The sequence below is a fragment of the Candoia aspera genome, chromosome 1, assembly GCF_035149785.1.
Source record: "Candoia aspera isolate rCanAsp1 chromosome 1, rCanAsp1.hap2, whole genome shotgun sequence".
Taxonomy (NCBI): Eukaryota; Metazoa; Chordata; class Lepidosauria; order Squamata; family Boidae; genus Candoia; species Candoia aspera.
The window spans coordinates 273,117,989-273,132,845 of record NC_086153.1 but is presented as its reverse complement, the minus strand read 5'-3'; the positions used below and the strand labels follow the sequence as shown (position 1 = coordinate 273,132,845).

The window sequence follows — 14,857 nt, the reverse complement described above, 5'->3', positions numbered from 1 at the left end:
ACTTTAATGAGAGTGAGTACATAAATGAAGAATCTTTCACCAGTTTGTTCAATATAAAAAATAACACCTCACTGTTTTTTATATATAGAACAGATATATATCCAAATCTCATTTGGAATTTGAGATTTGTGGTACAGTGGAGTTCATAAATAACATGGTTTTCAGCTAAACCTGTCGAAGCACATAATAGAAATGGAAGCTGAGTTGAGAACTGTTAAGAAAGAGAGAATGAATATTGTATACCCAATTCAAATTTAATTATTTATATCTCCAAGAAGAATAAGATAGGGATTTTTTTTTAAGTCTTTTATTGATTGAAAAGTATAAATGCATTAAGGAGACAGCTGTCATTGAAAGCAGTGCAACCCACAATGAGTACTTTATCTATAGTATCTATGGCAGCTTAGCATCTTGCTAGTAGCAGCATTCTGGGGAAAAAATCCATTTAGTAGAGCCTTATTTTGATTGTCTTGAGGTAACTTTTATTGAAATATATCTATTTCATCATTTCTACCAATTACAAAGTTTATGAATTAAAAAATGGGTGGCTGTCCACATTTGATGAAGGGATATATGCCCATATACAGTTCATGCTCCTGTACTCTATCTCTCAGAAGTTTTTTTATATCATCCAAAAGGAGAAAATCACATAGGTGTAGTCATTCTACATGCTGTAGGGTCACCACAAGGACTTAGGTTCATGGCTGAGAGGCAGATGTGTGCAGGCCATGTATGATTTGTAATCCAGATGCTTAAATGCTGTGAGAGTAATTAAGATCTCAGAATAAATGAAACAATATGTCCATGCTAGAAGCAACATCTATTGAGATTTTTATATAGAATTCCCCAAAGTGGAAGAAACTGCATCTCTTAGTAACCAACCTTGTTTACCATTTGTGTTTGGTATTCCGAACAGCATCTCTCTCTGAAATTACAACTGGCATGCCAGCCAGTTGATTGCCTATTATTTTATCATAAACAGACATTTCATGAGGCATACCAATGTGGATTCTGTGATTTTTCATTTTATATCTGTAGGCTAAAATCTAGAGTTCCTAGTTTAACGCCAAAGATGACAACCTCATATTTACAGTAATTATATTTTAAAAATAATTTATTATGTTTATTGGAACTCAATTTGGCTTGCATTGGTAGTCCTTTATGTGCCCTTAAGCATTTCTCTGGAGGTTTAGAGAATCCTCTAGATTAAAACAGTTTTTGCCAGTGGTCATTCTGGCTGGAATTTAATCAGCACCAATACAACTGCGGGGTGTACAGGTAGTCCTCGAGTTATGATGGCAATTGGGACCGGAATTTCCAATGCTAAGCAATGCAGTTTTAAAGCATAATGTCACGTGACGGCATCACTTAGCAACGGCAACTTCCTGTCAGCTTCCAACAACCAAAGTTAGTGGGGTAGCCAGCAGAAAGTTGCAAGTCCCAGGCGGCTCACAAGCAAGCCAGCAGGCAAGTAAGTGGCTGCTGCCAGATGGGAGAGGGAGCAAGGGTGGCTGGGGAGATGTGGCGCGAGCGTGGCAGAGCTTGGGTTGGCTGCTGCCAGGTGGGCGAGGGTGCACAGGTGGCCAGGGAGGGTGTGCAAGTGGCTGGGGAGGCACGGTGTGAGTGCAGCGAGGCTCGGGACATGTGCACGAGGGTGCACAAGTGGCCGGGGAGGCGCAGCGCAAGCACAGCATGGCTCAGGGTGTGTGGGAGGCGTGGGTGCAGTGGGACTTGGGTTGCCTGCTGCTGGATGGGAGAAGGTGCGCAAGTGGCTGGGGTGTGAGCGCAGTGAGGCTTGGGGAGGGTGCGCAAGGGTGTGTGGGTGGCCAGCAATGCACAGCTTGAATGCAGAGGAGCTAGGGGAGGGTGCACTGGTGATGGAGACTTACTCGAGCAACTTATGATCTTCCCTGCTGGCCTCCCCTTTGATTTTTCTTGTGGGAAGTCAGCAGGGTTGCAAATTGCAATCACATGACCACGGGATGCTGCAACTGTCATACATGTGAGTTGGTTGCCAAGTGCCTAGAGCACGATCACATGGCCGCAGGGTGCTGGGACAGCTGGAACTTCGAGGACCGGTTGTAACCACCACTTGTTCAGCACTGTCATAAGTTCGAATGGTCACTGAATGAGTGGTTCTTAACCGAGGACTACCTGTATAAAAGTATGGAAGATCCTTTTCTCATTTCCTCCAGCAGAAATTTTATGTATTCATTCATTCAGTTTATATGTCATATCTAGCATATTAGAAGTGTTACATTGTTTAGATGTGCCTAGTTAAGGTCCTTTCTCGTACCTTCATCAATTGGGCCTTCCTATCATTCAACCATCGAGAAAGGCGTTACAGTTTATGGTATATTATGAGGTTTTGGAAGAAAGTTGCCTTTAATATTTGGGCCCTAAGCCCTTTAGGCCTAATGAATGGATATTCACACCACTTGTAAAATAGGTTCATTATCATTATTAACAAAAAAAAAGAATTGTTTTTCCATAGAATTAGAAGTCATCTAGTCCAACTCCCTTCTCAGTGCAGAATCCACTAAACCATCTCTAACAGATTACCATCTAGTTTATGTCTGAAAACCTCCAGCAAAGGGAAACTTATCATTTTCTTGTGGCAGTCTGTTCTGTTGACTGACAGCTCATACAATCAAGAAACTCTTCCTGAATCTAGCCAGAACCTACTTCCTTAAGGTTTTTAACCCAGTGGTTCTAGTCCTGGCTTTTGGGGCAATAGAAAATAAGACTATCTTGTCTTCTGTGTTACAATTCTTCAGATATTTGAAAGCTGTTATCGTTTCCTGTTCCCCCACCCCCCGGTCATCTCTTCTGTAGGCTGAATATAGCCAGATCCTTTAACTATTCCTTGTAGGTCTTGATTTCCAGACACTTGACCATCTTAGTTGTCTTTGAACTTGCTTCTATTTGTCACTGTCCTTAAAAAAAAAACTTTGATGACTTAGAACTAGACAGAGTATTACAAATGGGGTCTGGCCAAGGCAGAGTAGAATGGAACAATCAAGTCCCATGATCTGGAGTCTGTGCTGTTGTTAATGCCCCCCTTCCTTTTTAGCAAATGCATTGCACTGCTATCTCATGTTTAATTTGTGATTGACAAGGACACCCAGATTCTTTTCACATATACTACTACCAAAGTGTCTCCCCCATCCCATATTTGTACCTTTCATTTTTCCTGCCACATGTAGAACTTCACTTCCTCTTAAATTCCATTCTGTTCATTTCAGCCCATTACCTGATGCTTTCTAGACTTCTCTGAATCTTCTATCCTCTAAAGTATTAGCCATCTTTCCCAGCTTTGTATCACACTTAATTAGTATCCCCTTAACTCTCTTATGTAAGTAATTGATCAAAGCGTTAAACAGCACAGGGCTCAGGACATAGCCTTGTAACAGTCCACTTGGTACTACACTCCAAGGTGAAGTGGAACCATTAATGAGTGCTCTTTGGATTCAGTCCTTTAGCCAATTATGAGTCCATTTAAGAGTAGTATCATCTCAGCTATATCTTACCATTTTTTAAGGAAAGCATCATGAGATAGTTTGTCAAGAGCTTTACTGAGGTCAATGGACATTATGTCTAAGACATTCCCCTGATCTGCTAAGCTAGTAGCTCTATCAAAGAAGGAGATAAGGATAGTGTGGCATGATATGTTTGCAACAAATGCAGGCTTACTCCTGTTAATTAGAGCATGCCCATTAAAAGAAAGCCAGTTTGGTCTAGTGGTTAAGGTGCTGGGCTAGAAGCCAGGAGATGGTGAGTTCTAGTCCTGCCTTAGGCATGAAAACTGGCTGGGTGACCTTGGGCCAGTCACTTTCTCTCAGCCCAACTCGCCTCATAGGGTTGTTGTTGTGAGGAAGATAGGAGGAAGGAGTATTATGTATGATCGCCGCCTTGAGTTATTTATAAAAAAATAATAAAGTTAGGATAAAAATAAAAATCCTATTTAATAATCTGTTAGAAGACCGTTATAGATGAAACTACTGACAGGTCTGTAGTTTCCCAGGTCCTCTTTTTCTTTGTTTTTAAGGATGGGGTTGACACTTGCTGTCCTAGTCTTTCAGGGCCTTGCCTGTCTTCCAGATTGTGAAAGATTACTGAGAGTGTTTTTGTGATCCCCTCCACTACTTCCCTCAGTACCCTATGATGCAATCTATTTTGTCCTGGAGACTTGAATTTATTTAAATTAGCTAAATGCTCTTTTACTTTCTCCTTGTCTAACCTAAGCTTCAGTTCCCTCCTTCCTTCCCACGTCATATTAATGACCAGCTAGAGCTATATTTCCCTTCTGGAAGACATTTGGCATAAAATAGTTAAAAAGTTCCACCTCTTCACCATCACTCATTATCAGTAAACCGGTTTCTCCTTGCAATGGACCTGCATCCACTTTGATTTTCCATTTATTTCTAACCAGTCTCAGCTCATTCTGAGATTTAGCCTTTCTGACATAGTTCCTTTAGTCCATTCCTATAACGGAAGAAAAAAATAAGGAGAGTACTTCATTTTATCTTTCATTATAACTTCCTCTTTCCATTTTCTATATGTGTCCCTTTTTCTCTTCAAGATTTTAGAGTTTAGCAGCATAAATAATGTAACCTGTTGATAATACTTTTGCTTTGTTGAAGTTAATGCTTTGCACATGCTTGTTTTTAAGTGATTAGTAATCATTCTTAACCTTTTTAAGTTTCAGTTTTCAATATTTTTCCATTATTGTAGAATTACAATGCCATATTTTAAATCCAGTTGTCTTCTGGAATTAAATATGACTTTCTTTTTCCTGAATTTCTATTCAGTTTTAGTATGTTGTTCCATTAGAAAAGTGTGATTTAAATAGAAAGAAGTATAAGATTCATGAGGTGAGGTAAGTAATTGGAACATTTGCCTTGATACTACCTAGTTTAGTTATTTAGTTCAGCAGGAAAAAAATTATTCCCATTATCTTCTGTGAAAGCCAGGGCCTGCAACTTTGCCCGGTCCAGAGATGGTGGCCATGAGCCTCCTGCTTTGAACAGCAGCCAGTTTAGAGGCTCAGTGGATGCTGCCCCTCTCTATGTTACATTGATGTACCCCTCTCCTAGGCTCAGCTGCCAGTTGCTCTGGAGTGATCATTCCATTGTACCATTCCAGTAGCATGAAAAGCATCACAGATTTATGATAAATGATTCCTGAAATTACTGTATTTTTATTTATTTGTTTGTTTTTATTAACTGGAATCTTGGTCCTTGTTTTTTAAGCCTTGTTAATATCTTTATTGGTGAAGCTGAGATCCCAGGAGGTTATATTCTAGTGTAGTAGTATTATAAGCATCCTATAAGTAGGTGGACTGCATGCTACATCTTCTACCCCACCTATCCCCTCAAAAAGGATTATGACTAGGATATATATTGAAGCTGAGAAAATGAAGTTAAGGAAGAGGAAGCAGTTCATCTAATGTATTACAGAGGAGATGGACCATGATTTCATTATGAAACCCAAGGCACAACCCTGGGCTTAATAATGCTGCTAAAGTATCATCCACCCATTGAGCACATTTGGCTGCAGTCTTCAGCAGGCACAGAGCAGTTAATGTATATAATGTATGACTAAAAAATTGTGCACCGCCCAGAGTTCTTACAGACTTGGGCATCCTTATAGAGAAAGAGATAAATTGAGGTAATGGGGATATCCCCTTAATCCTATTTCTCTCATATACAAACCCCACTACAAGATACTTTAAACCAATTTCTCTTCTGATTGTAAGAAATTAGAATTGGTAAGCGTTTTATTTTGGCCTAATAAGCCTTCTCTCTTTAGTTCCCCAGAGCTTCTGGCTTCAAAGATACATGTGTCCTTAAAATCTTACCATACTATATAGAGAGCCAGTTTGGTGTAGTGGTTAAGGTGCTGGCCTAAAAATCAGGAGTCTGTAAGTTCTAGGCCTGCCTTAGACATGAAAGCCCGCTGGGTCACTTTCTGTCAGCCCAACCCACCTCACAGATTTGTTGTGGGGAAAATAGAAGGCAGGAGTATTAGGTTCACCGCCTTGAGTTGACAATAGACAGACAGATAGAATAAAAATATAATAATAATAATCTACCAGATTTGTGTTTTTGGTTTTCGACTAATTAGCTGTTTTTTTTCCCTCTCTCTCTTGTGCATGCATAGGTACTGGGCTGCTTTCTATGGTTCCCCTTTAGGTTTCTTTTTTGAAATAAGTCTTTTGTAACTTTTAGGATTCACTTAAGCACATTGATAGCTTTAGCTTCAATTAGGTCAGCACTCATATTTTGAGCATGTAGGAAGGCAATCTTTCTATACTTTGTATTTGATAGTTTTTCTTACTAAGATAATTAGATTGAAAGAATATCAGTTCTTTGGTACATTTTGCCAGATCAGATGTTCTTTCAGGATGGATCTGATTTAAATCAGTTTTCAAGAAGACTCAGCTTGATGATTTAAATCACAATTTATTCACTAGTGTGAAAGATCCAACATTAATTTCTAGTAAAAGTTCATTCTTATGGTTTGATATAACCTGCATAATTATTCTTCAGTGTCCAGAGGCAGTTTCATTTCTAGAAGTACAAGTATATAAAGCAATTATACAGTAAGCTTTTTCAGATGAACTTACATTAAAAAATGGAATGATGAATTGAGTACCAAAAAAGCAGATATATACTTTTAAAATCATTGAGTTGAACAGCTCTAGTTTAGTTAATTGTTTTGAATATTTGAAATATATTTTTGCCATGATGTGCTAGAATAACGATCACTGATTTTTAAAATATACTATTCCATCAAATCAAATTATTTATTCATTGACTTTCTTTGCACTTTTAGAGAGAGCTAAATTATTTCAAAGTATTATCTGCCCTACTCTTATTTCTATTCAAATGATTATTTATCCTTAAAAGTTTTCATTTATAAGATGCTAAATAAAATTAAAAACCGTCAAACGTATTTGGGGGAAGGCAGTGAGTCATCAGTCAACCAATTTTTTTTTAATAGAAAAAGATTATCCTGAACGTTTTTCCTCTGAATATTTCAAATTTGCTAGTTAATATTTAAATACATGGAGTTTTAGCCATTTTTATACATCAAATAAAAGACTGACCAGAACCTTGCAAGTGAAATCACTTACCAGATGTTTCTCATTGGCTCATATAGCTCAAAGAAAATGAATGGCACATTGGATCATCCTGACCAACCAGACCTAGATGCCATCAAGATGTTTGTGGGCCAAGTCCCACGGAGTTGGTCTGAAAAAGACTTGCGAGATCTATTTGAACAGTATGGTGCTGTCTATGAAATTAATGTCCTGCGAGACAGAAGCCAAAACCCTCCTCAGAGCAAAGGTGAGAGCCTTTTTTTTCCCCCAACAGGAAGTGTTGGTTCTGAAATTATATGCTTTAAACTCAGTAAAAAAAATGCTTGAAACAGTTCACTCACCACATTATTGTATTAAAATATTATGTGAATCATAAATGAGGCATGTGAGAAATATTTCAATAGTAGATGAGTTTTTATTGGGCCAGTTTTATATTCTAGGAATTATAATTTGGCCGTCTCATGCAGTAGAATGAATGAAATAGTAGAATCCTGTGTCACTTCAGATTGTGGGCAGGGGGTGTTGGAGTAGGGGTAATGCTGGGGAAAAAAACTTAGAAAAATATAGTAAGCCATCTTGCTCTGCTTTTTGCTTGCAGAATGTTTGCTTTTTTCCCCCAACAAAAGATACAATCAGAAGAAATAAGACCAATAAACATGTAACATATTAAATATGCTGTCTGATCCAGAAGGGATCCATCTGCAGAACAAGTTTATTCCCCCATCCCCTGAAGCATCAAGAATTATTTTATTATTCAGAAAGATATTGAAACAGTTGTAGCATAAGAAACTGCATGAGAGAGAGTGAATTAATAAAGATCTCCTTCCTCCAACAAAATTATCCACTTTGTGTAGGGTACCTCTGGATCTAATCTAGATTGTTTAAACACTGTCTATGATTAGATATCTTCGATATCACACATTCCACCAGAAATGAACTTCTAGTTAGTTGAGATTCTTGAAATAGATGGCTTCCAGCCTTATAAAAAATTGTTATGGTCACCTGAAGGCTACATCTGGAATATGTTGCTAAGTTAAAGCATTCAAAATGTGTATTATGTGACTCAAAAAAGTTCAGAATTGGGTTGCTAGAAACGTTCAGACTTACATGCTTAACTGATGAAGTAATTTAGGCTTGAGACATAGCTTTTAATATGTGTTACAGCATTTGTTTATTTCATAGGGTGCTGTTTTGTTACATTTTATACCCGTAAAGCTGCACTAGAAGCACAGAATGCTCTTCATAACATGAAGATCCTCCCAGGGGTATGACAAATTATATTATTTCTTGTTAATTTACTCTGTATCAGCAAATTCTCATTGGAAGTACTACATTTTCCCTAGTGGGTTATATGGCATCCCTTGTCCTACTGTTACAGAATAAGTCATCTATTTGTTCTGAGTGATATTTTTACAAATAGAATTATAAGTCCCTGACTATAACATCATTTATTTATTTATTCATTCGGTTTATATTGCCGCCCATCTCAAACTAGTGATTCTGGGCAGCTATCAACAATAAAAACAGTCATAATATAAAACAATAAAAACAATAACAAAATTTAAATATAAATATAAATACAGCCAAGTGATCTTGAAAGCCATGGTGTTAACATAACCATGAAACGGGGCCCTTCCCACACTTTTTTAAAACATCTTTCAAATTAATATGGTGTTATTTTGTGTATGAGTGATTGGTGATATTTTATAGGATGCGCACAACACACAGCATTTTTCAAGATTGAAATGCCCCATTTCACTTACTAAACCAATAGCTCCAAACCTTACTAGAAGTGATTTGAGGACAAAAAAAGCTAGTTCAAATTCAGAATACTTCAGGAATGGACAGAAAGGGTCATTCTAAGCTTGAAATGATTGTTTCGAACTGGAAACATTTTGAATTTGAAGTGTTTTGCATATTCCAAATAGTTTACTTTGGAAAATGTAATTTTCCTCCATTGCTTTCTTATCACAGATGCACCATCCCATTCAAATGAAGCCAGCCGACAGTGAAAAGAATAATGGTGAGTGTGTGTAAAAAGCTTTTTACAATCAAATTTTTTTAAAAAAATTAATCTATAATGTGAAAAGTCCCTAGTTCTAGTTTAGAAAATAGTAGCCAGTTTCTTCCATGTGAGATTACCATCCATCTCATATCAAATAGGTTACCGAGCCATGCACGTACACTTCAAGGGTAAGAAAATCTATCTCAAGGGGTTGATTGATTGTCCTCTCTCCTAATGACCACCTTCAACTCAGTATTTTACTTTCATTGCTGTGGCAAAGAAAACACTTCCTAGGAATAGAAACCTGTGTGCATATAAACTGTTTCAGTGCAGTTAGAAGAATTGGGATGAATTTAAATAGTAGTTTTTAGAATAGGTTCTGAATAATGTTGTACAAAATGTTGCAAATCTGAAATGCCCCATTTCAAGATAGAAACCGCTGTTTTGCATTAAAACCAGGTTATTTGAGTCTTTGGAAATATCCTAAGATGGCTGAAATGTCCCATTTTGACATGACATGGTTATTTCAAATTCAACATTAGCATTTTGAATTTGAAATGTTTTTCACCCCAATAGCCTTGAACAAATAGAAAAGTTAATTAAAAAGAAAGGGATGAAAAGTAACATTGCATACGTGCATCAAACTCAAATGAACTCAGATCATGCAAGGCTTTGGGGAATTGGGAACAAATTTTAATCTACTTGTGGGAAGTTTAATGGCCCCACTTCTGAACTTCCATGAAGTTCAGATCCTGGTCTTTTTCTCCAGAGGTCAACCATGCACAAATGAGAAATGGCCCAGCAGCTGCCCAAAAAACAAAAGCCTTTTGTTAAATGGGTAAAAAATTCCATGGTCAGGAAGGAAGGAGTGGTGTTAGATTCAATGAATAGATAGGTCTATCTTCAGATAAGAGTGATTTGTGTAATCAGGTTACCCAGTATCAGTATCTTATGGGACAAAAAGACCTTGAGAGTTGAGAAAGGGCTTTACTAATTACTCCACTTCATTGTTGCCAGCCTCTCATACTGAGTATTATGATTATTATAATTTGTGAATGATATGAGCTATCTTATCTCACCAAACAACTGGGTTGAGTTTGTTCATTTGTTATATTGATTTATGTGGCTGTCCACTCACTATATGCATTCAGGACAGCTAACAAAGAAGTTAAAACCAGCAAATAGTAAGCCAGCAAATGAAAACATGTTGCACCAAAAGACAGTTCATGCATTCAGACAATTATAACAGTCTTACATTACCTTCTGATCAGTGCCTGAAGGAAGAGCTAAGACTTCAAGGCTGTTTGAAAGGCAGGCATGGTTGGTCCATCCAGATTTTAAAGGGAAAAAAGGTAATCCATTACACTTATGCTTTTGCCTCCAAAGATTGGTATTAAAGAAGAGGCAACATCATTCCTTACAAATTCTTACTCACTTTGCATAGAACCCTCAACATATCTATCTGAAATTTGGCCTTGGTGTGTTCTATCGCATTATTGTTGCAACATTCATTGCATTCTATGCCAAAACTGCAAGTTACAGGCACTTAAAAAAATAATTTTAAAGGCGCTCAGAACCCAACATTGCCATTATGAATTACATCCTCTCACAGCATTCTATCTCTCTTTCCAGTTTTGTGCTATTCTGTTGAAAAGCAAAATAAGAAATCCAAACATTTGTATTTCGCATTCAAAAGAAGGCAGCTTCAAGTTTGAAACACTTCCAATAATGTTGGAAGGAACTGTTTCAAACTCAAAACATTTATTTCCAGTTCAATGCTTTTTGCACACTGCTCTCCTGTTGGCCTGTGGGACAATAGAATAGATTTTCTGCATCTTGCTCTAGACTGAAAATTCTAGATTTAAATTGTAGATTTGCAGAATGTAGAGGGAGGGTAAAGATCAAAGTATTGTGATATGACATTGTTCTTTACTTTGGAGACAACTTACTGGTAAATTTTGCTGGATTGTACTGTAAATCAAGGGTAACTTACCCAGTCAGATAAATAGTCAAGCCACTTTCTTCACTTTTGTTGTTGTTTTTCCCTTAGCAGTGGAAGATAGGAAACTATTCATTGGGATGATCTCAAAGAAGTGCAATGAAAATGATATCAGAGTGATGTTTTCCTCCTTTGGTCAGATTGAAGAATGCAGAATTCTACGGGGTCCTGATGGCTTAAGCCGAGGTACAGACAGACCTGTTTGCAACTGATGGTTTCTCCTTCAGACCTCTCTCCCTCCTCCTCAACCCCTATTCTCCCCAATGTGCACACACAAGCACACCCCTTGTATTTAATTGGGAAGCTTTAGAAATCTGCAAGATGTCCCTTCTGTTCAGCTTTTATTGCTTGGATAAACTGCTGGTTAATTTTGATTGTATTCCTTTCTTAGGTTGTGCTTTTGTGACTTTTACAACAAGAGCGATGGCACAAACAGCAATCAAAGCAATGCATCAAGCGCAGACCATGGAGGTAAAAATGCCAATTTTGAGAGACTTTAATGTTTGCAGCTCAGTATTGCTAATTGTTTTCCGTGCACAATTTAAAGTGCTAGTTTTAACTTTTAAAGCCCTAAACCATTTAGGGCCTAGCTATCTGATTATTTTATTGACAATCAACGTAAACCTGTCCAGCTATTAAAGTCAACAGGAAAGGCCCTCTTAAAGATACCTTCACTTGAGATTCTTTTCATATTTTGCTTCCAAGCTATAGAATGCACTTGGCCTCTCTCTTTGCAGTATTACCAAAGGAATTAATACTCCCCTTCTCAGCCAGCCATTCTAGTTTGTATTTAAAATCCCTTAAAAATCTCATAGAAGCAGTTAAATCACTATAAAACTGTTTTTATTAGATTTTAAGGGTTTTTAAAATTGTATTTATAACGTCTATAGGTGGTAATAACATCCAAATCATAATACATAAATGTTTGGTTTCAGCTTTCCAGTTACTGTGCTAACATCCCTTGGTTTATACCCCCTGTATGGCACATACCCACATTTCTCTCCAGTTGTATGTAAAATAGGAAAGATATATCTTGTATAATATAGGAAAGGATCTGCATTGGAATTCTGGAATGTGACAGGTTGCTTTAAAAAGAAGACACAGTTTCTGAATGTGTGTTCTTTTTAAAGCAAGAATTTAAAGAATGTAAATTGTTAGGATTTTGGAAAGATGACAGAAACTCTAGCTGTGTGAATTGTATTGCAGGGATGCTCTTCTCCCATCGTAGTGAAATTTGCAGATACTCAGAAAGATAAAGAACAGAAACGAATCGCACAACAACTCCAGCAACAGATGCAACAGATTAGCGCTGCCTCTGTTTGGGGAAACTTGGCTGGACTGAACACACTTGGACCCCAGTACTTGGCAGTGAGTGTACTTGACAGTTTCTGTTCAGAATCATTTTCTAAACAGTGTACACACGTTTCTTGTTTGCAAGTATTCTCATTTTGAGGCTCTATTGTAAGCTCAAAATATTTTTAGTAGTAGCGGTAATTACCGATGATTGAAACACATTACACATTGAAGTGTTGCCATGTAATAGGATTTCTGTGCTTATGTTGGTGAGGAGGAAAGTAGCACCTAGTTGAGGACTTAATGGACTGTCTTGTAGAACTTTCATTTATGGAGTAAATAGAAATGAAGGTTTATTTTTCTGTTTACTACAGTACCAGTACACGGTACCCTACCAACTTGCATAGCACCCTGCCATATATACATATATGTGCGGACATTACAGTTGCCTGTGGATTTGCACTCATAGCCATCTTCCCTTGCTTTTCTTTACCCTGCCTCCTCCCAGAATACATTTGGGGTATCTGAGTGGGGAGGAGTCGGCAGATGATGTTTCACCAGCGTTAGAAACCATCCAACAGTTAGATCATTGGTGGCACACTAGCCATGAGTTAAGGGAGAATGTTTCACCTGGAATTGCATGGGAAATTGGATTTTTCCTTTTCTAATAGCGTTCTTCTTGATATGGGATTGCTGCTGCTTTGTGTATATTGGTGATATGTGTGGTCAGCAAGAATTGTGCTTGTAACGGCATTCTGGCTGTGGTGTAGTGCAGTGTCTCCCAGAAGTGGAGCCAGCCCTCATTCTCACTCTTGTTCTGTTTTTGGTGTAATGTCTAGCTTTATTTACAGCTCCTTCAGCAGACAGCAGCTGCTTCCTCTGGGAATTTGAACACACTGGGCAACCTTCACCCAATGGGAGGTGAGTTTCTTTCTCTTCTTTCCTCTTGGGATCTGACAGACAGGTTCGGTATCAAAGTGAAAAATGATTGGTGTGCTGTGATATACAGTATTAATATTAGTGAAGACAGATCTTGGTTGCCTGTACAAGAAAAGAGCTCAGGCACAGATAGTATCAACCCCAAGAGCTTTTAACTTGAGTATGAATATGAAATAGCTGATCTTTTCACAAAGACACGCAACTTCTCTTTAAAATTGGCTATTTTCCATTGTGTGGGAACAGGTGCCAATCTGACCTCACTATTTAAAAAGGAATCAAGGAACACTAAATGAAAATTATGAGCCAGTTAATTTAACATCTGTTCTTGAAAGTATTGTTAGAATTTTAAAAAAAACCACATAGAAGACGACTTACTGAAAAGGAGCCAGCATGGCTTTCAGAAAGATTAGTGTTTTTCACTGATTTTCTAGACTTTTTGAGGATGTCAGCAAGCATGTGGACAAGGCTGATCCCATAGGTACCGTATACTTGGATTACCAAAAAGCCTTTGATATGGAATTATTGTGAACATGTTTATGAGTAGTAAAAAGGGATTTTGAAGAGCTCCAAAGGGAGCTCTCAATAGTGGAAGAATGGGCTTCAAAATGGCAAATGCAATTCAGTGTAAGTATAAAATGATGTACATTGGCACAAAAATCCAGACTTCACCTGTACATTAATGGGTTTCAAGCTGGCAGAGACTGACCAGAAAAGGGATCTTGGAATTACAGTGGAGAACTCGATAAAAATTGAGACCCAGTTTGGTCTAGTGGTTAGGGCAACGGGCTAGAAACCAGGAGACGGAGAGTTCTAGTCCTGCCTTAGGCATGAAAGCCGGCTGGGTGACCTTGGGCCAGTCACTCTCTCTCAGCCCAACTCACCTCACAGGGCTGTTGTGGGGAAAACAGGAGGAGGAAGGAGTATTAGGTATGTTTGCCACTTTGAGTTTTTATAAAAATAATAAAGGGATAGAAAATAAATAAATAAAATCTCAGTCCAACATGAGCTGCTGTTAAAAAACAGAGTGATTCCATGCATGGAATCATTAGGAAGAAGATTGAAAATAGAACTACTGGTACAATAATGTTCTTACACAAATTTACAGTGAGGCCATACTTGGAGTATGGGTAATAGTTCTGGTCACCACATCTTACAGAGTTAGATAAAGTGCAAAACAGAGCAATCAAGATGATTAAAAGGTTGGAGATGGAAGCAGTTAGAGTTCTTTAGCTTGGAACAAAAGGGATGAGGGGCGATGAGGAGGAGGTATGTACCTCCCTCATATCGCCCTTATATATGACTATGGCATTCATGGCATTTTATCTATGTCATGAATGCCATAGTCATTCATGGCATTGATAAAATGGATAGTAATAATTTTTTTCAGCCTCTCTCACTGTCTTAGGACTTAGGGTCATCATCGAAACTAAACAAAGGGAGATTCAGAATTGACAGAAGGAAAGATTTTCTTAAATAGCACAAAGTTAAACTCAAATTTGCTGTTATGGTAGGGGAA

The 14,857-nt window shown here is 37.8% G+C and overlaps 1 protein-coding gene across 12 annotated transcripts in view; it reads left to right on the top strand.

Annotated features, from left to right (window-relative positions):
• The window catches only part of CELF1 (CUGBP Elav-like family member 1), a 48,656-nt gene that overhangs the window by 17,229 nt on the left and 16,570 nt on the right, over positions 1-14,857 (top strand). For 6 of the 12 annotated variants that reach the window (XM_063289757.1, XM_063289747.1, XM_063289748.1 and 3 more), the window contains 7 exons: positions 7,165-7,352; positions 8,288-8,370; positions 9,080-9,128; positions 11,161-11,295; positions 11,501-11,580; positions 12,316-12,477; positions 13,242-13,323. In XM_063289757.1, the coding sequence (XP_063145827.1) occupies positions 7,175-7,352; positions 8,288-8,370; positions 9,080-9,128; positions 11,161-11,295; positions 11,501-11,580; positions 12,316-12,477; positions 13,242-13,323 (769 nt within the window). In that variant the 5' untranslated portion in view covers positions 7,165-7,174. The remainder of the gene's footprint in view (positions 1-7,164; positions 7,353-8,287; positions 8,371-9,079; positions 9,129-11,160; positions 11,296-11,500; positions 11,581-12,315; positions 12,478-13,241; positions 13,324-14,857) is intronic. The other 6 variants (XM_063289752.1, XM_063289750.1, XM_063289756.1 and 3 more) reach the window with 3 other exon arrangements.